Below are 25,900 nucleotides of genomic sequence, written 5' to 3'. Positions count from 1 at the left end.
CACAGTTAAAACTTGAGTCACAAGAGAATCCAATCCATGCCATATTCTTCTCAAATAACAGGAATTGACCAACTAATACAGTTTTTAAATACTTCGTATGATCTATAGTATTCTGCCCAATTAGTATATTATTTAAATACTTTGTATGATCCACAGTATTCTTACCAACTAATACATTATTTAAATTCTTTGTATGATCCATAGTATTCTTACCAACTAATACATTATTTAAATACTTTGCATGATCCATAGTATTCTTACCAACTAATACATTATTTAAATACTTTGCATGATCCATAGTATTCTTACCAACTAATACATTATTTAAATACTTTGCATGATCCATAGTATTCTTACAAACTAATACATTATTTAAATACTTCATATGATCCATAGTATTCTTACCAACTAATACATTATTTAAATACTTTGCATGATCCATAGTATTCTTACCAACTAATACATTATTTAAATACTTTGCATGATCCATAGTATTCTTACAAACTAATACAGTATTTAAATACTTTGTATGATCCACAGTTTCCTGACATTGAAAACACGCTTATGCATACGTAGTAGCAACAATGATAATAAGTTTCTGACACAAACAATCTTCAAGTATTTTTGTGTAATCAATACGTTTCTAATCTCAGACAAATGTCTGTACTTATTCAGAACTAAAACTTCAGTTAATAACACACTACATTTCTTAAACAAATTGTATTTTTCAATTATTTTCCTCCAAAATGAACTCGTGCAGAAATAAGTCAGAGATTAGTTTTTTTCTTGGTGACAGCAACACTTGTAAGTATTTATATGACAAACTAAAGAAAATAGTATAATAATTACAAAATCAGCAACAAGAGAGCTACAAAAGAAGGTTTATGAATCATGTTACCCAACTTGTACTGTAATATTTTAAGGCCATATTGATAACATGATCCTAACATCTTAACCCTTACACAACAGCCATCATCAATCAATGCCACTACCTACAACATTCCTGCTGTTTGAAAGTTAAATAAGGTTTATAACAATTATTGTTAAACGGAAACAATGTCTGGACTCTGCAGTTCTGACGTTTGAACCCCAAAATAACTTTGCTTCTAGAATGGTTAACAGGATACATAACTTGTTTAATATAACAAGCATATCATATAATATGTATGTAATTTGTTTAATATTACAAGTGTATCATATGATATGTATGTACTTTGTTTAATATTACAAGTGTATCATATGATATGTATGTACTTTGTTTAATATTACAAGTGTATCATATGATATGTATGTACTTTGTTTAATATTACAAGTGTATCTAAAGATATGTATGTACTTTGTTTAATATTACAAGTGTATCTAAAGATATGTATATACTTTGTTTAATATTACAAGTGTATCATATGATATGTATGTACTTTGTTTAATATTACAAGTGTATCATATGATATGTATGTACTTTGTTTAATATTACAAGTGTATCATAAGATACTATGTATTTTAATATTACAAATACATTGTAAGATATGTAAGTAACTTGTTAACCTGTTGACTACCAAGTATTTCAGCTTCTATAATACAGCTCTAATGCTTCTTCATTTTGTAACCTTTATCATGAAGCCATTTTGGATCGAAAGTGAAACAATTTGTAAGTAGGTCAAATGCATGTATAGTTCTGACATCTAGCATTAAAGTTAGGTATTACTGAGAACGAAGTAACTCGTCGGTGGCACTGTGTTACCGATCTGCTTGGACGAGTTATCTAGTTTACGACACTGAACAGGTTAATATTACAAATATATTGTAAGATATGTAAGTAACTTGTTTAATATTACAAATATATTGTAAGACGTAACGTGTTTGACATCCATAAAATGTAACATAATATACAGGTAACTTGTTTAATTCACCAACTGTGTTACAGAATATACATTAACACAAAGTGACATATATATCACATAATATCTCTTTCTTTATTTTACACATTTTGGAGCCAAGTGTATGTTTCATCTCAGTCTTTGTTGTTGTACATGTTAATCATCGTTTCATACATAAACATTTAGCAGCAGAAAAAAAAAAAGTGTCATGAAATTCCCAATTCTGGTTGCAAATAATTATCAAGTAACTTAACCATCCATAATATCACTTCATAAAATGGTTTTTAATAATTAAAGAAGACTTATTTTAATATTAACATGGATCCACGCTTTACAGCCATGTTGTGGTTCTCAGAAACTGTTGCACAAATTAGATGTTGTTGCACCAGCTATAAATGCATATTATCCAAAGTTAATGAAGTAAAGTAACATCTTAACTTACAAGTAGAACATTAGGTTCCTTTAACGTTTCATGATCTTCATCAGTGGTGGTAATTACAAACATACAACAAAAATTAAACATATTTCTTTTGAAATATGATCTGTACAAGTAACTCCCTACAAGTTTATACAACCAATCTGTGTCATGTTTTTATGTATACTCTCTATCATTTATAATAATAAGATAATAAAAAAATTACAAATATCTTTACAAATTTAGGAAGCTATGGTGATCCAATTTATTCCAGTAAATATATAAAGGTCTTTTTTTTTTTTGGCTATAATTTCTTTAAATTGACACCAAAGGTATAACATTACAATTATGACTACTAATTATGGTTTAAAATAATTAAATACTCTTGATGCTATTAAAATACATATCTCCTCTTCTTGCCCTCTAATTGTACTATCAGATAATTGTCTGTTTATTTATTGTGAACTACATAATGGGCTATCTGTGATTTTCCTACTGTGGAAATCAAAACCCAAATTTATATATGTAAAAACGATTGGTTTGAGAAAATTTTTTATGCGGGGGAGCCAACAACGTTTCAACCTTTTCTCAACCCAAACCAGCCGTTTTTACATATATATTTTTCTCTACAAATGGGTTTTCTCGTCATCACTGAAAACCCAATTTTAAACACTTACCACTGTGCTTCACATGAACAACAGTGCCTAACAATAATAATGTTTCTTTTGTATCAAAGGATGTGAAATAAATATCATCGTGTTCATGAGAAGTGGTACTATCATGGAGTTAAAGGTTTCAGTGAGTATTCTAAATCCATGAGTGGACATTCAATGAAAGACAATTTAAACTCTTCATAAACAGAGCAAAAAGCACTGATGCTTATTTCTTTTCCTATAAACTACCCCATACATTACTTTAATCAGGTGTAACAATTGTTATAAATGACTGCAGTTTTACAAAAGAAAATCTTTGGATTGATGAAAAAAACAATTTTGTTTTTTCCTTTTTATAATTTACATAGTACAATTAAGAACCTTTGAATGTAAAATGTGCTGCCATCTGTTGAATAACGTTTACATTATTGCCTTGTTTAAAATAAAATACAGCCAGTTTTGCCTTAATATTCACAAGATGTTCCAAACTAAGCGAAGGAAAGGTACCAATCACATTGTGATACAATACAAATACAAAAAAAAAATATTAATATTAATTTTCCAAAAGGAAAATAAAAGGTTTGTATGAAACAACAGGTATGTCAGTATATAGGATTCAGTTTTCAATAACAAAAATAATTTTAATTTCTTATTCTATTATTAATTAAGCAGTTTCACAGTATGATAAAAAAATCATAGTTTTGTTTTCATATTCTATTGCATTAGCCCTTTCAAATAACACACAGGTTGACGACAGTAATTTATTTATTTTTCATGGAGATTCTATGAAAACTTAAATCTTTACTGTGCACTTCACTGATTGGTTTACTCTGTAGTAACAGCATGTTAAACTGTTATCGAGAATGTCAAACAACAAATAAAGATAAGAAATAAGAATGGCACCCTTACACAACAATCCCTCAAACTACACGCATCCTTGTCCTGCAGTCTTACAAATAAAAAGGTAATATATTTAGTTACATGCTAGAAAACATACATTATCGATTTTTTACAAGGAACTTCGAGAGATATTCAAAATCAAAAGAAACCAAATAATAATGAACACATTCTTTTAAACAATCAGTTAAGAAATAACTTCCATAAAACTACACACACCTATCATAGCTACTCAAGAACTAATGAAAACAAATCGTTTAGAGTTGATGGCTCAGGAAAGAATTATTTCAAATGAAAGTTACTGGCTTCATGTAAGGTCCTTTTTTCTTAAACCTGGCTATTAGTTTAAGATACTAGGATCATACTAAAACTCAGAAATTAATTGATATAATCAATCATAATTAATCACATGATTCCAATTATCACATATATTTCCAATAATTAATAATTATTATTAAATTGATGTTTATAATTACTTTAACTATTCAAACACAGAAATTACAATTAAACTGATTAATATTCTGAGATAACCAACTATCCAGTCATCAATATACTATTGTGATTTTTCATTACTTTTAGTTAATTCAAGTTTTTCAATTCAAAAAATTAATGTCTCAACTCCCAATTAATCAAAATTAGGGTTAACGTAATTTTTGATTACAGCAACTAATACGTAACCTAAATGTTGACATTATACATGATTGTTGTAAGCACAGAGCTTGTTGATCCTTAAACAGCACACATCATCGATTGATGCTGCTCTCTACAACATTACCACTATTTAAGGGTTAATGGGCTGTGCTCAGACCACTGCAAGTAATAAAACCTAATTTCTATTGTTATAAATACCATTTTCTCTTTTATTATTCAACTTTTCTTAATTATATTGAGAGAAGAATCAACTAAATATATTAATAATCTCAATAATTAAAATATTATCAGGTTTCATTAACCACCCACTCTAGTCAGAACTATTCAGATAAAAAAACATACATGTAGTTCAAAGCTACCCTTTAAACTCTGGATAAACCTTTAGGTATCCTAAGCCTTAAAAAAGCATAAAACATAGGTCCATCTTTTTCCCATTCACATTTTATTTGGATTTAAAAACAATGTTTTATAAAACAGTTGTACTTGAGTTCAACAGCCTTGGAAAATAAATTTTTGAGTTCTAATCTAAGAATTTTATAAATATTCACAAAACCACAAGGTCCTTCTAAAGTAAGTTCAGTTGGACCAAACAGGCCTGGAGTGGCTACCTTCTAGCAGTATTGATAATTGTAGGTTTCTAATTTTGAAAATAGTGACGATGTCCTCACTTCAAATAACAGTGATGAGAAGGACGAAGGGAATATATGCAGTCAAGTGAAGGGACATTACAAATTAAATAAGTAATAAAATAACCCACATCTTTATAACATTTCATGCACTTGTGTTGTCTCACAACGTTTCACAATTTCTTAATGACAGGCATTTATGCTTTGTGCATTGTGGGCTGGCTACCTCCTATACAATTATGCCATCTCTTACTTCAATCTACTTCTGATAACTATACATGTAAGAGTAGACATTTTTTTTATCATTTTATACATTCAACAGACAAAACTGTAAAAAAATGCTTCAATATATGATTCACAATACTATTACAGATGACTAGTACAAATCATACCTTTAGTGGTCTAACCACTGTCACCGTTTCAATTGTTGTTGTAGGGGCCATCATTTTTGCAGTTTCTGCAACAGAAATACTGAGATAAAAAAACTCTAATATACAAATAAATAAATATGTATTGTGGTATCTTAAGATCTCGTCTTTTCTCTGAAAACAAAAAAGAAGGTTGAACGGCGATCTTACTGAAGTTATAAGAATATCCAGAGGACCTCCTGATTTTGAAATCAATTCTGGAAAAACTGGAAGAAGAAGACTTGAGCTTAAGATTTGGAAAAGATGGACTAGAGTCCAGTTAAGACAGTTGCATTTTTCTAACACTGATTTCATTATGGAATGAATTACATTGGTAACTGTGGAGGCTGACATCTCACAAGCATTTAGAACTATGATACACAAGGTTAGTTTAACTTTTTTTTTTTTCTTTTTTGTCAAGACAAAGTGTGCAGAAACAGACTTGAAGAGCTTAATGGTACTCTGTTGACTGTGTATTATGTTAAACAAGAACAATAAGACAGTTGCCTTGACCGAGGACTGAATCTGGGACTTCTTCACCAATACAGGTATCAAGTGTTATTCTCAAAACTAATACCTATTAAACATATGGACAACAAGGGACTATCTGGTTCTTCAAAGCTGTCCTTGCACTTCCACTCTTGAGAAAGGTAACAATGTAACCCCAGCCTATATTTATTGGGAAAATGTCCAATTGCTCTCATAAGTTTCTGTAAAGTCCTAACTGCCACAACCAATGATGGCATCTTGATCCATAAATCAACCCATTCCGTTATAAAACATAAACTGATTAAATTTGATCGTCATCCGTCTTCTGCAAACCTTAAAACTCATGTCCTTTAACTCTGTTATCTTCACAATATGGCACAAATAAATCACGGTTATATCCTACCAATTCCCTTGATAATCTTGCAAGTTTCAATTACATCATTTGCAACTTTCTTTTTATCAAGAGAAAATCAGAGATCTTAATTGACCCCAAAAAGATTACCATTCCTAGAACTGTCCTAGCAACCACATTACCACTTGTAAGGGTAATATAAGCAACACTCCAATCCTTGTCTATTAACACACCAAAACTAAAAAAGATTTGAACACCCTTTAAAACCTTGTCTAACCCTGGTGCTTATTTTTTTAATTTCTCTTTTTAAAGCTAACCAATAAGGATTAATATTTATATGAATCAGGTCAGTTCCAACATTTTTCACATACAATACTCACAGTCAAGAATACTGCAAATAAGAGAGCATTTGCATCAACCCCTTTCACTGATCCAATTCTTGTTATAACATTTTCAGATGTCATTCATATTTAAATTTTTTTCCTTCTCATGGTGTAAACAGTTAAACAAATCAAAGTGAACCTTATTAAAACATTACTAAACAAGTAAAAAATACTTGTCAAAAAAGAAAGTAAACATAGGTATAACTAATATCATTCCTTCAGAAACAATGATGTAAACAAGATGTTAGGGATGTCACTTGTATCATCCTTACATTGTAGTACAGGTACACAGTGTAAGAGAAAGTTACAGACAAAAATAGTATAATAAAACTCAATTGTAACTAAACACTTGTATATATTATTGTGTGTTAATTCTTGTCTGTACCATTTTGTAGGAATGATACAAATGCCATCCTTACTATCTTGTTTACATTGTTTTTAATGACTGATATTAGCCATCATACACCTGCTTCCTTTATTTTTGTTACAAGTTTTACTTCATATCTGTTTCCTGTTTTTTTTAATGCAGTGTTTCAGTACATGTAATAAGGTTGTATTTACAATCGTTATAAATAGTTAGGTTTCAACTATATTTATTGTTTATCTATTATTAGCTGGTGTGTCCTGTTTCACCCTTTACCTAAGCTTTTTAAAGAAATGCTAAATTTATGTAAAAAAACTAACTTCTACAGGTAATTATAACATTGTTTACACAAGTTATTATTGTTTTAAAAATTACTACTGGTTACTAATCAGATACTTCATTTGAAACTATGTTGCCACAGTGTTATTGGTTGATACCATTGTTTTGATTTATCAGTTATTACCTAATAAAAATAGCAGGAAGTTCAAAGTTATTACAATGTTATTTATAGACATTTACAGAACTTGTGACTCAGTCATTGTATAGATATTGTTATAAAAGGAAACTGTTATAGTGTTGTGAAGACCTGTTGAAGAGATATAGAAAATACCATTTCAATGAACAATTCGTGTTATCCTTACAAAGACAATATTACCACCTGCCTTATAATATCTATAGCTAAAGAAAACAATGTGATTTGATTTTTCCATAATTTTTATTGTAAATGTTTCAAGTTTTTGTTGAGAAATATTCTGAAAAAAAAAAGGCTTAACAATACTTTGTTTCATTTTAGAATTTCAGTTTAAGTGTTAATCAGGTAATTCCATTTTGCATATAAAACTCACTTTAATTTCACTCGTATTCCTCTTGTTACATTTATTCTTCCAACTGAAAGTAATCATCAATATTAGCTAAAAGTTGAATAAAAATTGGAAAACACTGACAGATTTACCAATCCTAGAACCCCACTTGTAACAATAACACAAGATTAGGCCAGAAGACGTTTCTACCAACACTATTACTGGATCAATTTATACATAACAGGTAAACTTTTTCTCCAAAAAATAAGTTTTTCTATTGTCTATTTGTTTTTATATACAATAAACCTATCAATAATATTCAATAAATACGGTTTTGATTCATTAGCATATTGTAATGTCACTTATAACACTCCCTAAATATTATTATAAATATCTGATGCCTTATCAAATAAGAACATTTTCTTATCTTTCAAACAAACATAATTCAGCATAACAATAGTTTTAGGAAAGAAAATAATGTTTAAAAACTGTAAAGGAATCCACACGTCTATGGTTAGTTCCTAAGTCTTCTAAACATCCCACTAAAAGTCCACTGTTCTTCTGGGCAGGAGTTACACTTAATCATGGATCCACAAGTTACACACTTTCCATACCACTTTGATACTACATTCATATAAACAGTTTGCAATATGCTCCATCCAGTTATATTTAAATTTTTCCTTCAGCAACTTTCAAAGCTTTGTTTTTTTTTAACAGATGACTGATATGGGCATTAAAAAATGCCTTCATTTACCAAACACAAAGCAAGTAATGATGTTAGGTCATTATCAGGTTACGAGGTTGAAACATTGTATTTCAATAAAAGTTTTAATACCCATATCAGCCATTTCTACTATATATGTATATTTACTTCAAATGCATTTTCCTGTCATCTAGAATTTTTTAATAGATGTTTAGACTATATTTTGTGGTTCATAAAAGGGACTGGAACAATGAAACTCCAGAGAAGGAAAAATTATAAGAGAAACAATTCTGGTTGTATTCTTATATAAGATAATCGTTTCTTAGCATGTAAAATCTATGCTCTGGGATGGACAGAAAAATAAAAAAAATTGATAACTGTGCTGTTTACAGGAAATATTCCTCCAAAATATAAATTAGTTTTTTTATTTTTCTTTGTGAATGTGCTAAAATTGAAAAAATAAACTTATGTCAAAATATCATTTATAAATTATTATAAATTGTTAAAATACCAAAATTTACAAATTATTACTTTTCTTTTGAAACCTGATATACAGATGAGCACTTGACAACTGAAATGCACTCTCTGGTCCAGACAGAGTTAACACATACTTTTAAAGATCCTTGCCATTAGTTTCAAATTATCTGGTAATTGTTCCTCAAAGGTCCTTTGGATTTCTTAAATTGATTTCTTTAAAAAATCCCAAACCTTCCTATGGTTCCATAGATCTACCAACCAGTCCATCTTAACTTTATCCATGAAGTTCTTCTTTACATGTTAAATAAATCAATTAGGTCAGACATTTCTTTATACCCTCTCCTCCTTAAGGTTAGGTAGATTTGACATTTCTTTATACCCTCTCCTCTTTGAGGTTATGTAGATTTTGGCATTTCTTTATACCCTCTCCTCCTTGAGGTTAGATAGGTTTGACATTTCTTTATACCCTCTCCTCTTTAAGGTTAGGTAGATTTGACATTTCTTTATACCCTCTCCTCCTTGAGATTAGGTACATTTGACATTTCTTTATACCCTCTCCTCCTTGAGGTCAGATAGGATTGACATTTCTTTATACCCTCTCCTCTTTGAGGTCAGGCATTTCTTTATACCCTCTCCTCCTTGAGGTTATGTAGATTTGACATTTCTTTATACCCTCTCCTCCTAGAAAGTAGATGCCTATTTTGAATTAGCAAGTATTTATTTTGAAGAATTTTCAAATCAGTTTCAATTCACCTTTTACTCATTGTTCCAATTCACTGATGATAAGCCATGTCTTGGCCACAGAATAGGAAAATTAGGAAATAAAATACCAAACCTAATTATGTATTGATCACCTTTCCCTAAATATTTCCCCTTTCACTTCAATGTTTATAACCATATCATCATTAGTGGTTCACACAAGACCTAAAAAGCACCTCCTGCCTCCAGGATGGCTCTTTGACCATTAGGTACAGAACACCATTCAGAATCATTTCAACAAATCTCTCTCCCATGGTATTTAACTCTATACAATACTAAATGACTTGTCTAAAATTTAAGTCTCTCTTAATTATTGCATTGCTAATCTTATTACTGGTAAACCAATCCTCAGTATCAGGTGGCAGCTAGTGGTCTTGACAAGCAAGACAAATGGTACCATACGTGACTAAATTTTCAGCAATGTGAAATCAACGTGTACGTCACACACACACAATTTCTTATTCTGCAGGGCACATCACTCATTTCGTCTTTAGTGAATTTACAGCTTGCCAATGAATTGCTACAATCAGAAGGACAAATGGTCATTCTGATACATTTAGTGTTATACGTTTCAAAGCGCTTCCCATTTCTTTATGCAAAAATACTTGGTCACAATTAAAGATTTCCCTGCAATACCTTACTTCACCTGATGAGCCACAACTTATCATTATACTATAAAATACTTGGTCACAATTAAAGATTTCCCTGCAATGCCTTACTTCACCTGATGAGCCATAACTTATCATTATACTATAAAATACTTGGTCACAATTAAAGATTTCCCTGCAATGCCTTACTTCACCTGATGAGCCATAACTTATCATTATACTATAAAATACTTGGTCACAATTAAAGATTTCCCTGCAATGCCTTACTTCACCTGATGAGCCATAACTTATCATTATACTATAAAATACTTGGTCACAATTAAAGATTTCCCTGCAATACCTTACTTCACCTGATGAGCCACAACTTATCATTATACTATAAAATACTTGGTCACAATTAAAGATTTCCCTGCAATGCCTTACTTCACCTGATGAGCCATAACTTATCATTATACTATAAAATACTTGGTCACAATTAAAGATTTCCCTGCAATACCTTACTTCACCTGATGAGCCATAACTTATCATTACATATTATCCCACTGCCCAACACTTCTGTTTAATCAAACAGTTACAACAATTGCTATTTAAAAACTAACACTCCAACATTAGAATAACAGTACCTCTATCCTCCAGTGTGTATCTTTATATTTAATAACTATCTTTAAGACAGTTAGTTAACTTATTATAAGTTTCCCATTTCCAAACTCCGCATCACCCCAGGTGCTTTACCAACCTCCTTATCCCAAATTCCCCAAGTTCCCTCACCACTACAAGTGTAAATTATCTTTAATGTATATACTTAGACCTTCCCCAAGTTCCCTCACTACTACAAGTTTAAATTATCTTTAATGTATATACTTAGACCTTCCCCAAGTTCCCTCACTACTACAAGTTTAAATTATCTTCAATGTATATACTTAGACCTTCCCCAAGTTCCCTCACTACTACAAGTTTAAATTAGCTTTAATAGATATACTTAGACCTTCCCCAAGTTCTCTCACCACTACAAGTTTAAATTATCTTTAATGTATATACTTAGACCTTCCCCAAGTTCCCTCACTACTACAAGTTTAAATTATCTTTAATAGATATACTTAGACCTTCCCCAAGTTCCCTCACTACTACAAGTTTAAATTATCTTTAATGTATACACTTAGGCCTTCCCCAAGTTCCCTCACTACTACAAGTTTAAATTATCTTTAATAGATATACTTAGACCTTCCCCAAGTTCCCTCCTACTACAAGTTTAAATTATCTTTAATAGATATACTTAGACCTTCCCAAGTTCCCTCACTACTACAAGTGTAAATTATCTTTAATGTATATACTTAGACCTTCCCCAAGTTCCCTCACTACTACCAGTTTAAATTATCTTTAATGTATATACTTAGGCCTTCCCCAAGTTCCCTCACTACTACAAGTTTAAATTATCTTTAATAGATATACTTAGACCTTCCCCAAGTTCCCTCCTACTACAAGTTTAAATTATCTTTAATAGATATACTTAGACCTTCCCCAAGTTCCCTCACTACTACAAGTTTAAATTATCTTTAATGTATATACTTAGACCTTCCCCAAGTTCCCTCACTACTACCAGTTTAAATTATCTTTAATGTATATACTTAGACCTTCCCCAAGTTCCCTCACTACTACAAGTTTAAATTATCTTTAATGTATATACTTAGACCTTCCCCAAGTTCCCTCCTACTACAAGTTTAAATTATCTTTAATAGATATACTTAGACCTTCCCCAAGTTCCCTCACTACTACAAGTTTAAATTATCTTTAATTTATATACTTAGACCTTCCCCAAGTTCCCTCACTACTACAAGTTTAAATTATCTTTAATAGATATACATAGCCCTTCCCCAAGTTCCCTCACTACTACAAGTTTAAATTATCTTTAATTTATATACTTAGACCTTCCCCAAGTTCCCTCACTACTACAAGTTTAAATTATCTTTAATAGATATACTTAGACCTTCCCCAAGTTCCCTCACTACCTCAAGTTTAAATTATCTTTAATGTATATACTTTGACCTTTCCCCAAGTTCCCTCACCACTACAAGTTTAAATAATCTTTAATGTATATACTTAGACCTTCCCCAAGTTCCCTCACTACTACAAGTTTAAATTATCTTTAATGTATATACTTTGACCTTTCCCCAAGTTCTCTCACCACTACAAGTTTAAATAATATTTAATGTATATACTTAGACCTTCCCAAGTTCCCTCACTACTACAAGTTTAAATTATCTTTAATAGATATACTTAGCCCTTCCCCAAGTTCCCTCCTACTACAAGTTTAAATTATCTTTAATAGATATATTTAGACCTTCCCCAAGTTCCCTCACTACTACAAGTTTAAATTATCTTTAATGTATATAATTAGACCTTCCCCAAGTTCCCTCACTACTACAAGTTTAAATTATCTTTAATGTATATACTTAGACCTTCCCCAAGTTCCCTCACTACTACAAGTTTAAATTATCTTTAATGTATATACTTTGACCTTTCCCCAAGTTCCCTCACTACTACAAGTTTAAATTATCTTTAATGTATATACTTAGACCTTCTCCAAGTTCCCTCACTACTACAAGTTTAAATTATTTTTAATAGATATACTTAGCCCTTCCCCAAGTTCCCTCCTACTACAAGTTTAAATTATCTTTAATAGATATACTTAGACCTTCCCCAAGTTCCCTCACTACTACAAGTTTAAATTATCTTTAATGTATATACTTTGACCTTTCCCCAAGTTCCCTCACCACTACAAGTTTAAATAATCTTTAATGTATATACTTAGACCTTCCCCAAGTTCCCTCACTACTACAAGTTTAAATTATCTTTAATAGATATACTTAGACCTTTCCCAAGTTCCCTCACTACTACAAGTTTAAATTATTTTTAATAGATATACTTAGCCCTTCCCCAAGTTCCCTCCTACTACAAGTTTAAATTATCTTTAATAGATATACTTAGACCTTCCCCAAGTTCCCTCACTACTACAAGTTTAAATTATCTTTAATGTATATACTTAGACCTTCCCCAAGTTCCCTCACTACTACAAGTTTAAATTATCTTTAATGTATATACTTAGACCTTCCCCAAGTTCCCTCACTACTACAAGTTTAAATTATCTTTAATAGATATACTTAGACCTTCCCCAAGTTCCCTCACTACTACAAGTTTAAATTATCTTTAATGTATATACTTTGACCTTTCCCCAAGTTCTCTCACCACTACAAGTTTAAATAATATTTAATGTATATACTTAGACCTTCCCAAGTTCCCTCACTACTACAAGTTTAAATTATCTTTAATTTATATACTTAGACCTTCCCCAAGTTCCCTCACTACTACAAGTTTAAATTATCTTTAATAGATATACTTAGCCCTTCCCTAAGTTCCCTCACTACTACAAGTTTAAATTATCTTTAATGTATATACTTAGACCTTCCCCAAGTTCCCTCACTACTACAAGTTTAAATTATCTTTAATGTATATACTTAGCCCTTCCCCAAGTTCCCTCACTACCTCAAGTTTAAATTATCTTTAATAGATATACTTAGACCTTCCCCAAGTTCCCTCACTACTACAAGTTTAAATAATCTTTAATGTATATACTTAGACCTTCCCTAAGTTCCCTCCTACTACAAGTTTAAATTATCTTTAATGTATACACTTAGACCTTCCCTAAGTTCCCTCACTACTACAAGTTTAAATTATCTTTAATGTATATACTTAGACCTTCCCTAAGTTCCCTCACTACTACAAGTTTAAATTATCTTTAATGTATATACTTAGACCTTCCTAAGTTCCCCCACTACCTACAAGTTTAAATTATCTTTAATGTATATACTTAGACCTTCCCTAAGTTCCCTCACCACTACAAGTTTAAATTATCTTTAATGTATATACTTAGACCTTCCCTAAGTTCCCTCACTACTACAAGTTTAAATTATCTTTAATGTATATACTTAGACCTTCCCCAAGTTCCCTCACTACTACAAGTTTAAATTATCTTTAATAGATATACTTAGACCTTCCCCAAGTTCCCTCCTACTACAAGTTTAAATTATCTTTAAGTGTTGCTATTGTGATCACCTCAAATGTCTGACTAACCAACCACCTTCAATTATCTTGTTTTCACCAGCCAATCAATTTTCTTTAGTACCTACCTTTGTGTATGTAAATGTCAACTGAAATAGGTTTAATTGAGACTGTTTGCAAACATGTCAAGACTTTAAAGGTATGGTACATTTAGCTTTCTACCTTTGGAAGACATTCAGTCATTCTTGCAGAGGAGGTGGGAGGGAGTGTTGTTAAGGTGGATCAGGGAAACTCTTTTAAAGTTCCAAGAGGCTGAAAACTGTCCCACGTATATCCACCACCAAAATATGTCCCTTGAGAGCAGTGATCAGTGTCAACGTCCTCTATAATAGCATTTTTCAAGCAAATGTTTGCCTTAATCTTTCTGTGATTCTCACAAATAGCTTTACTTGTATACTTAATAAAAGATACCCATTAAGTAAAACCTCTAGTTCATCTCATTTCTTAGAGAATAGTTTTAAACCATTAAAGACAAGTAAATAACACTTGTATTGAAATAATAATAATCAAAACTAAGACCATTAAAAACAAGCTTTGTTCCCTGCTAGTGAAGATACTGTGAAAATTATATTATTAACTAAGCATTACATTAGTATTCAATAATTGGACTTTTAACTAATTTCAGTTTTCAGATTCGGTCATTTTCTTAGTCAAAAATTTCAATCTGCACTTAATAATAAAAAATAAAACAACCATTGTAATGAGGTAATAATTAAAGGCAGATTACTCGGTATACAATATATAACTTTTACAGGCAACAAACCATAAACTTAATGTTATTTATATAAACTTCACTAAACTCACAATTCATGCATTATTTTTAACCTTTTCTTTAAAGTTTAACTTCGCCTTTAGTTTAAACAACAAATCATTACACTAAAGTTATTACAAGTAGACAGTAAAGGAGTTTTTAAAAACAACAAACAAACGATAATAGTAATAACGTGACGTTTAGCTAGGCAACCCACCCATTTTACTTTTATTGGAAGTTTTAAATTAATGCTCAACCACTTTATTCTAATTTACAGTTACACTTATATTTTCGTTACTTGCGCGTTGATGTCGTCAAATTCAATGTTTACCTAAGAAAACTTGATTAAAATTCGATGATTGGGCCTTCAATCCTTGAAGTTAAATGTTCACTCGGTAAAAAGTAACGTTGCGTAGTTAGGACGATCACTAAATCAGGCTTGTTAACAGTAAAATAAAAAAAGCGTACGAAGTGATAGTAGCGCAACAACTATGCAAAAAAAAAATTATTTACTAAATAATATTTCTCTACATATGTTCACGTGAATTTCCAACGTCATGTAAGTTATAATAAAAAAATTACTAAAAACTTAAGGTAAAATTCTCGTCAGTACCTACGTACTAGGTATAGCATTGCTCCAGATCATGTTCCGGAACCGGAAAAACGTCATACAAACATAAATACGACAACAGCGATATTGGATGCGCTTCCATTTGGAATTCTGGGTCATTTACGTTAAACGACTTTAAAGAGAATTTAAAAAATAAACATTATCGATAACTTACGTCAAGGGTAATTGGAACTGAATAATAAAACTAATAGAAATACAGCAGGTGAATGTCCTTTCCACATACTGTCATCTGTGTGATAAGAATTACTTTTGTTGTTTTTTTTAAAGTAAATGTGAGGTATATCTCAGAACGGTTGGTATGGGTAATAACACTTTTACTGATAAGGAAAGAACAGCGTTTTGACTTTGTAGGTCATGTTCAGGTTAAGAAAGAGGCCTAAGAAATGAGGTCAAATTTGTGATTTGTCAGTATTGCTGTTATGAATTTCCCCTTCTCATCAGTGTCCCTCCACAACTCCAAATCAACTAAATAATACTTGGCTTCATATAGTGGTGTCCCCCCCCCATCAGTGACACAGCGGAATGTTTAGGGGCTCTTTCTTTTATGTTTTGCGTCTGGAGTATCTCGTTTGAATGACCTGCAGTAATCAACCATCATACTAATGTTCAACTTTCCATGCTACCTGATGTCTTGATGAAATCTTTCCCCTTATTCTTCGCCGACATCACCGAGTTTTGGGGGAAAATAGTCAATATGTCAGTGTAAGAAATGAAATTTCAAGCTCATATTACAACCTAACACTTTGAATATATCGAGCATGTCATTTTCACAATTTGGGTCCTTATTGTTTCCTAAAAATGAGTCTGTTTGTTTGTTTTTGAATTTAGCGCAAGGCTACACGAGGGCTATCTGCACCAGCTGTTCATAATTTAGCAGCGTAAGACAGTGTAAGGGAAGGCAGCTAGTCATCACCACCCACTGCCAACTCTTGGGCTACTATTTTACCAACGAATAATGGGATTTACCGAACATTATAACGCCTCCACGTCTGAAAGGGCGAGCATGTTTGATAAAACGGGGATTCGAACCTGTGCCCCTCAGATTACGAGTCGAATGCCTTAACCACCTGGTCATGCTGGGCCAGAAACGAATCAATAACATCTCTGAAGGAAATACACGCTTCGCTGTTCAACTTTTCGAAGGTCAATTTCCTAATCTGAGGCCTAATAAAAATTACCATAAATAAAACAGAATATGTTATTAATACAACTTCTTGTTGCCATAGTGATGAATAAATAATATTGAAAAGTAAAACATAATGACAAAATGTACGCACTAATAAATTCTATCCAGAAATGACACGCATTGTGGATTGTTAACCATGTATACACTAGCGGTGTATTCTTGAACTATCGATAAGACTCCGAAGTTTCGATTTGTCTGGAAAAAATATATAGCCAATGATTGTCAACATTTTAAACATAACAAAATGTGACCCGATTTAAATGAAAATTATTTACTTATGTAAAAATACATATAATCTTTCGTGAAAAATGTGTACGTGATGGAGAAAAATAGATACAATTTTCGGTTTCAGCGTACAGCAATTAAATTATCATAGGCTTGTGTAATAGTTTTGACGCATATTCATATCCTGACAGAAGACTAAAACGTTCCATACACTATTAGATATTATGATGAAATAATAATCAGTTAAACCAACAGGAAACTAAGAGCTTTACCTTTTATACATAGTTATTATGACACTTCTATCAACGTTGAAATTGTTTGCAAATTAATTATGGAAAGTATCCAAAAGAATGTGTTAATGAATTATTCTGACCCTTCTATTTACTTCTTATTTAGTAAATAATTTGTTTCTTTTCTGAATTTTGCGCAAAGCTATACGAGAGCTATCTGCGCTAGCCGTCCATAATTTAGCAGTTTAAGACTGGAAGGAAAACAGCCAATCATCACCACCCACCAAACCAACAACCCTCTTATTACGAGTCGAGTACCTTAACCACATGGTCATTCACATTTGAACAAAGAAATATTTAAATGTCCTCTTTCATATTATAATTATGTACGCTATACTACCATGTTTTTCTCTCTTTGTTCCAAAATTAAAATTAATAAAATTTAACTAATACTTGGCTATGAAACTAAAGTTATTTTTGGTGGTGTGTTTTTTTTTTCATTTCGTAAACAAAGTAAATGAACTATCCAATTATTTTAGCCACTCCGCTGGTTAGATTGTTTGTTTGTTTTGGAATTTCGCACAAAGCTACTCGAGGGCTATCTGTGCTAGCCGTCCCTAATTTAGCAGTGTAAGACTAGAGGGAAGGCAGTTAGTCATCACCACCCACCGCCAACTCTTTTACCAACGACCGTCACATTATACGTCCCCACGGCTGGGAGGGCGAGTATGTTTAGCGCGATGCGGGCTTGAACCCGCGACCCTCGTATTACGAGTCGCACGCCTTACGCGCTTGGCCATGCCAGTCCCCGCTGGTTTGAAGAATCAAAAGTTGAAACGTTTCCAAATGTTCTTGTAGCTTTTCACTACTGTTTAATACTTATAAACAAAATTATTGAGCCTTAATATGTACTAGTTTTATATATCATTCTTATTACACTTTATAGAAAAAAAAAAAAAAAGGAAATAACCTTGGAATTTTACTAGTGAAAAAAAAAAAAAAAACATTGTGTATAGTTCTTATAGTCACCATAGTCTTCTACACTTGTTTATATAACTGGTAGCTACCAACCATTCGACTCAAATTCATCACGTTAAACCTCACTAACCACATCTAAGGATACTATGATGCACAAAGTAGGTGGGGTGGAGGGTACGGTGGCTGGGTGAAGCCTCTGCCCCAAAAGTATCCTTTTTCTCGGTCATAAAACAAAATGTCAACAACTATTGCAGAATGTGTCCCGACTTCACAGTAAAAAAAGTGTGTGAAAGTGAATGGTGCAGAGGGATTAGTGTGAAATAATTATATGCTCTTAAATTTTAATTAGAAAGAATCTGTTATTTAATTTCAGATTTTAGTGTTTATAAGATAACTAGTTAGGAATAAAAGGTTTGTTTGCTTTTCACAGCTTGTATACCAGAGATAATTAACACTCCCCATTGGCTCTCCTATTACACACACTCTATAAAAGTGCCCTTTATGTTAATTAACCCTTGGTCTTTTAATATTCTCCATACATTACTGTTAGGGTACCCCAAATACGAAAGATTGATTAGTGTACCAGAACAGAAAAAAAAAAGTGATACATGACAAGTAGAATGACAATACAGTGATTTATGTATTAGTAAATATCCAATAGGATTGGTACAGGAATAGTAATGATATGACAGCGTAACGGTTGAAATAGTGGTGAATTACCCGTTTTTATAAGCACATTAGAACATACAATTAATAAGATACAGTCAGATAGATTTTCTGAATTACATACAGGCATTCTAAATGTATTACAACATTCTTGTTAATGTAATGTCAGAGGTCACTACTGCATACTAATACTTTAAAACAGTTAAAAGTTTATAGACACTAGTGAATGGAAACTAGTGAATGGAAACTTGCATCACTTCACGCCTGTGATATTAGCTGTATTGACTAATGTTTGAGAAAACATTAAACAAGCTGAATGGGCTTTAAGTCATCATTTGTATAAAAAAATGTAGTTTCTACATTCGTTTTTTCACCTACACTACAAAGGTTACAAATGAGCAAACTGAAAAAAAAAAATCTATTAATGCAATTCTTATCCAAGCACAAAAATAATTAATTATATAAACTGTGTCATACGTGAATAAATACCGACTGAGGTGAGGAGTCTTAGGTTTGATGCAAAGTCTTTTTGCATTTGGCTGAACCAAAAACTTGGAGGAACAAACTTTCCAAACATTTAAAACTTTATTGACCAATGGTTGGCATCTACAACTTTCAGCTTGTTTTTAGGACTTATAAAACTAACGATAACCTTTGGACAACCTACTTAATTTTGGCTCATGGAAACCTGCAACAGAAAACTCTGGAACATGAAATTTTAAAGACTAGAATAAACCCTTTGAAGTACAAAACTTATCAAAATATCTTTGAAAATAAGTTTTTTTTTTTTTTTGGTATTTTGGCAATAAAGTCAGAAAAAAATACCTCTGTTCTCATGATTATATATATATTATATTTTAGCCAAACCTGGAGAGTAAAAGTTGCTATTTTCCAACTAATTCTAAAATGTTGAAAACCCTTGAACATGCACTACAAATGTTTTATAGACAGTACAAAATATAAGTATTTTAAAATGTTTATATAAGCATTATCAGTTTCACACTATGGTTTAAACTAAGGCAATGCTTTGCAAATATATGTTAATACCATACAGCTGGTAGTAATATTAAATGTTAACTGTTTATCCAGTAAATGTATATCCAAAAATAACAGTTTCATTGTGTCATCAAACAATGTACAGGTTTATTGATGTAGACTACAGACAGCATTTAAAAAAGAATTCCATTTGGCACTGGTTCATAATTATTGACTAAAATTGAATATAATATGAAAAAAAATATCTCAATCAAAATCATTTTTGTGTATTTTACTACAAATCTAATACTCTGACTAGAACGACCAAAAGTTTTATTTGTTAGCTGTAGCTAAATGTTGAAAATTATCTTTTTGTAATACAATAACTTTTGAAAATTACCCACAAATTTGCAGAACTTTTTCTTTAGAAAAATCTGTGTTTTAAGTAAGACTTCAGTTATTGCACGTTGTTACATTAAAACTATCTTAATGAATCACAGCATCTTACAATAATTTTCTAATTATAACACTTTTTCTTATGACCTTAACATATAATTTGAAAAGTTACCAAAACTAGTAAAAAAAAAAAGTGAGAACAGTTATAAGTGTTATACACACACACAAACACATGCAAACATGTATAGAAAACGTCACTAGTCATAAAATAGTACGTGAAAAATTTTTCATATGTGGATTGGCACTTGTGTGACTTAGTGAAATATTTACTTGTTTTTCCAATAAATTTTTCAAAAAGCAATCACTGTTATCAACACTTGCCCTCCTTAAGCTGTTTAATATGAATAACAGTGAGACGTGACAACCTCGGCCATCACAAGTTGAGGCTACTTAACTTTGATGTACTGGAAAATACTGTATTGGACCACTCAGGCACTTAACTGTAGTTACAAAAATATATATTTCAAGCTGGTTTCTTTAATTCACTTTTGAGAATAGGTTGTTATGCAAGACTGTATCTATCCTTCAATTTCAACAGTCTTACATGGATAAGAAAACCCTAAAATTTCAATCTAAATAGCTTTTCACATGCCATAAGACATCCTGTTTTAATGTTCAAATACAAATTAAACAATGCTTATACAACATCAAGATGCAAAATGAACGTATGTCTAATTACTGATAGGAAAGCTAATTCTTTTTCAAAACTACAGTATCTTAAGCTTGATACGTACATTGTAATATACATACATATATATATATATAAAAATAATGAATTTTAGTAATACAAATGATGGAAGTTTTAGGGAACATCGAGGTAAATCATACAATGTAACTTCTATATAGTGAAAATACACACCACACACATAGAAATGCATTAAAAAAAACACCAAGATTTTTTCTCAAATAATTAAAAAAAGCACCTGTTTAACTTCTTGTCTTAACAATAAAAACATATACATTTCTTTTGTCACCTCCTGAAACTTAATGATAAAAATTTGCCAATTCTGTGAAACTGACTTTTTAATGTCATGATATTCAATACGTGATCGTGTTGCTTCGACTGACGTGGCTCAAAAGTGTAGTGGCGTTTCTTCTTCAGTCACGTACTGGGCCCGCAAGTAATCCGCTGCTTTTCGAACATTCCAGTTGTGACGAGCAAGGGTTTGTTTAAGGTCTTCTACTTTAAGGGTGCGAATGTTAACGGCCCACTTCAGCTGTACCAACTTCACAGCCTTATGTACATCCCATTCAGTCTCGTCGAGAGCAACAACACACTCTTCAGGTGTCACATTCTGAGATAGTAAAAAACGTACTGTAAAAACCAGTGTTAAATGTACTGTAAAACCAGTGTTAAATGTACTGTAAAATCAGTGTTAAACCCTTCACCTGAAGTTAACATCATGTAATGCAAGCACTTTACGTGCAACATTTTTGAAGGGTTATAAACTATAGTTATTTAAAGTGTCAATATCTGAAAAATAAATTAAAACACTTACCTCCTTACCTATATACAGAAGCACATTATGCTAACACAACAATAAATTGACAAACCATTTATGTGCATAATAAAGTGGTTTTCTTCAGTGTGTTCTCCAAAAATAAAAAAAACACACCACTATGTTCATAAATCATTGTTCATCCATTTACTACTCATCTCTTTGGTTAAAGGTTTAAAATTATAATAGAAACACACTCAATAAAAGGACAAATGTGTTCAAGATAAGAGGAAAAAAAATGTTTACGAACCACATTATTTTGTCTGTCTGGATACTTTTTATTTTCCCACAAATTTAAGAAATGTTTAAAAAACTTAAGAACTATTACAAAAATTACACATCTGTTTATGAACAAAGAAAGAAACTAGTCAACATACTTTGTCCTTTAAAACCTTCTGCATAATGTGCACTTCATCTGAATCAGATCCTCTGGCTCGTCCTTGTGTTCTACAAAATAATAATAAACAAAGAACCACAGTTCAGTCCGTGTATTGGATGAATAACAAAACATTCAGGCCATTTACAATTATCAGCAAATAATAATGTTCTCTGAAATCTTTACCTAGAAGTATTTGAATTTCATTTTTTGTCTAGATTCTTTTCTTTGTCAGTTTCATCATCATAGTTACAAATTTAAGCTTTTTTAATGTTTAAACTTCAATACAGGGAGTTTAAAATACATTTATATGTAACAGAAAGAAAAGCCTACATTTCTAAATTGCTGATCGTCACATATGATATTGTGTTGAAAAGTGAAGAATCCTTTTTATTCTCATGTTAGCGAGAGATTAGAGTTAAGCCTAATTTTACTAACAACCCTAAGCAAGCCGTTTGTTGCTTTAAAAATAGCTTATATAATGTTTATAACATTGTTGGAAATAATTATGGAAATGACAAGCAAAAGGGGGCATAAAAGGCAAATACTGTGGAAGTTTCACCTGTTTAGAAAGTTAAAATAACTACAAAAACTAAAACCAAAAATTGAGTTTGAACTGAGTGGTTATCTTCAACCAATTAGAAAGTGCCTCACCAGTATAAAGCATATTAAAAGTATAGATAATCACACCATACCAAACAGTAATGATGCGAGTCCAGTTGTACCTAAAATTCCACATAAGTACGTAGAAGTAAAAAGTTCTGATTAGGCAAAGGTATTCCATGTGAAAAATTCAAGCAAAATTACTAATTCATTAGAAGCTGTACCTTAAACTCTGATGAGAATATGTGAAATTGGTTTTCTTAATAATAGGTAGAAAATCAGAATTTTTTAAAAGTGATGTGTTGTGGATTTTAGGGTATGCTTTACACAAGATAAGCAATTGTAAAGTATGGATCTTGTTGTAAATACAGGAGTGGATGTTACATCAACAACACATTACACGAAGTAGTCTCAATGGTTGTGTAGCTCATGAAAATGAACTGTTGCTGAAAACAGGTAACCAAACTAACAGGTTGAAATGGGTAATGAACCCTGACTGTCAGATGAACAAAGTTGAAGATACGTGCTCTTCAGACAAAGTTCACGTTAAGGTTTTCTCAATGGTAAAGAATCATGGTAAATGAGCAATGTCTACAGTGAAGCATTGTGGGAGGTCAATACAAGCTTGGAACCACACATCAGCTGAAAGTAAGAGCTACCCACACAAAACTGAAGGCACTGTGATTGGTGAGAGTACAGGAGGAAAGGTATGATCCATCATGCCTTTCTGTTATTGAGTGGAGATTAATTTTTCAGAAATCCAATTATCCCAAGGAAATAACATGTATAGCAATATCTTTAGTGTAGTGAGTAATGGAATAATTACAACCACATTTAACTTGCATAAAGCCTAAGTAAGAACATTCTTGAAATTCATGTAAAAATGGAGAATGTTAATTATCTACTGAATAGCTTGGCCAAATTCTGTGGACTTATAAAGCACACGTGGAACAATATTCCACCAGTATATGTTGACAAACTGTACGGTAGCAAGAAAATAAGTTGTAATAATCCATGTATTGCAACACATATATAAAATACTAGTGTTGTGAAACTTACTTGTTATTCATGATATTGTTTTAGTACCATTCATAAATTAAGAATCTATCTGTCATTACAGATTGTAGCTCCTGTGTGTGCATCCTCCAATAATTATTTCCATTACTCTGTGTGCAAGTATATAAATATCAGAAGTGATGTATTGTATACAAGATATGCATTGATAGACAACTATATGACTTGCCCTATCACATAAGGCAAACATTGAAGAACTCTAGAAACTCTAACTACAGCTTCATTCTTTAAACAATGAAAAGAGCTCACATACAAACTATTAGTGCACATTACAAACCATGTTAAAAGTAAGCCTTCTGTAAGCAACTGACTTCGAACCTGCAGAAGTTGGCTTATCTTTAACTTATAAACTTGTCAATTTTGTTCTTTCAACAGCACTGGCACACTTAAAAAGGGAATTTTTTTCATTATCTCAAATTTTTATTCATGTGTCGCAAGTAGGGTGTAAAAAAATTCACTATACAATAAAATTCTGGCCTTAAGAGTACTCTGATGCAAGTTGGAAAGAGCTCAGCAGAGGTGTTGAGATTTTAACATCACACAGCACCTGTAAATTAGTAAATGACTTGGCATCCTTAAGTGGGAGATCATAGCCTTTTCAATCAATAGTCAACATCTTCTCACACCTGCATGCACGTGCAGGAAATCATTCACAGGATACTCACCTCTTAGCATTTGGTTTGTCGAGAGCAAATTCCATCAAATCTTCACAGCTCACATGCTTGTCTGTCCTTTGGATTTCTACTGGTGAAGAGTCTCCCGATGTATTTGATAGACTGTCCGAGGTGCTATTATTCACACCAAATAAAATATAAAGCTGCTTGAACAACTTAAACTACAAGTGGAATTACAACATCAAAAGGTTTTTGAAAGAAGCAAGTGAAAAACAAAGGTTAAGAAAAACAACAACATTATAATTTATTTTACACTATGTTCTGTGGTTCATTCAATCATTTACAAGAGATATTTGATTATTAGGTCTGCTAAATAAGCAAAAATAGCATTTTTAAAAACATTATATCTATAAACATTATTATGCATTTGGTCATTTCTTTGATGATTAAAAAACAAGAGCTGAACTTAATTTTTATGTAAGCTCTTGGAAAAACATATTTACCAAAGAATAAGAACATACACCTGTAAACATATTTACCAAAGAATAAGAACATACACCTGTAAACATATTTACCAAAGAATAAGAACATACACCTGTAAACATATTTACCAAAGAATAAGAACATACACCTGTAAACATATTTACCAAAGAATAAGAACATACACCTGTAAACATATTTACCAAAGAATAAGAACATACACCTGTACACATATTTACCAAAGAATAAGAACATACACCTGTACACATATTTACCAAAGAATAAGAACATACACCTGTAAACATATTTACCAAAGAATAAGAACATACACCTGTTTAGGTGCAACAAATAGTTGCATTACTTGATTTATGCAACTATAAATAAAATCTTGCATACGGAAAACCAAATGTTAACTTAAAAGATGGATCTAATATCAAAATAATATCCATTAAATATTACTGTATATATCTATCTATCTATCTCAAGCTCTGCTGCCAAGGAATTTAAAGTTTACAATGCAATATTATCCTGTCATATCCTACTAATGTGGAAGCATCATTAAGAATCAGGGAGGTTCCA

The 25,900-nt window shown here is 31.5% G+C and overlaps 1 protein-coding gene and 1 long non-coding RNA gene across 6 annotated transcripts in view; both read right to left on the bottom strand.

Annotated features, from left to right (window-relative positions):
• Positions 1–4,048: 4,048 nt before the first annotated feature.
• LOC143254222 (uncharacterized) lies at positions 4,049–15,997 on the bottom strand. Its single transcript, XR_013030110.1, has 3 exons — positions 15,660–15,997; positions 5,512–5,576; positions 4,049–4,652 (listed from the first exon to the last, which is right to left on the bottom strand). It is a non-coding gene; the product is annotated as an uncharacterized LOC143254222 (long non-coding RNA).
• Positions 15,998–19,810: 3,813 nt separating this feature from the next.
• Positions 19,811–25,900, bottom strand: part of LOC143254217 (uncharacterized) — a 60,052-nt gene continuing 53,962 nt past the window's right edge. For all 5 annotated transcript variants that reach the window (XM_076509008.1, XM_076509006.1, XM_076509009.1 and 2 more), the window contains 3 exons: positions 24,893–25,015; positions 22,552–22,621; positions 19,811–21,970 (listed from right to left, as the gene is read on the bottom strand). In XM_076509008.1, the coding sequence (XP_076365123.1) occupies positions 21,749–21,970; positions 22,552–22,621; positions 24,893–25,015 (415 nt within the window). In that variant the 3' untranslated portion in view covers positions 19,811–21,748. The remainder of the gene's footprint in view (positions 21,971–22,551; positions 22,622–24,892; positions 25,016–25,900) is intronic.

This window comes from Tachypleus tridentatus, chromosome 6 (genome assembly GCF_004210375.1).
Source record: "Tachypleus tridentatus isolate NWPU-2018 chromosome 6, ASM421037v1, whole genome shotgun sequence".
NCBI classification, from domain to species: domain Eukaryota; kingdom Metazoa; phylum Arthropoda; class Merostomata; order Xiphosura; family Limulidae; genus Tachypleus; species Tachypleus tridentatus.
The sequence above is the reverse complement of the archived record's forward strand: the minus strand, read 5'-3'. Positions and strand labels throughout refer to the sequence as shown.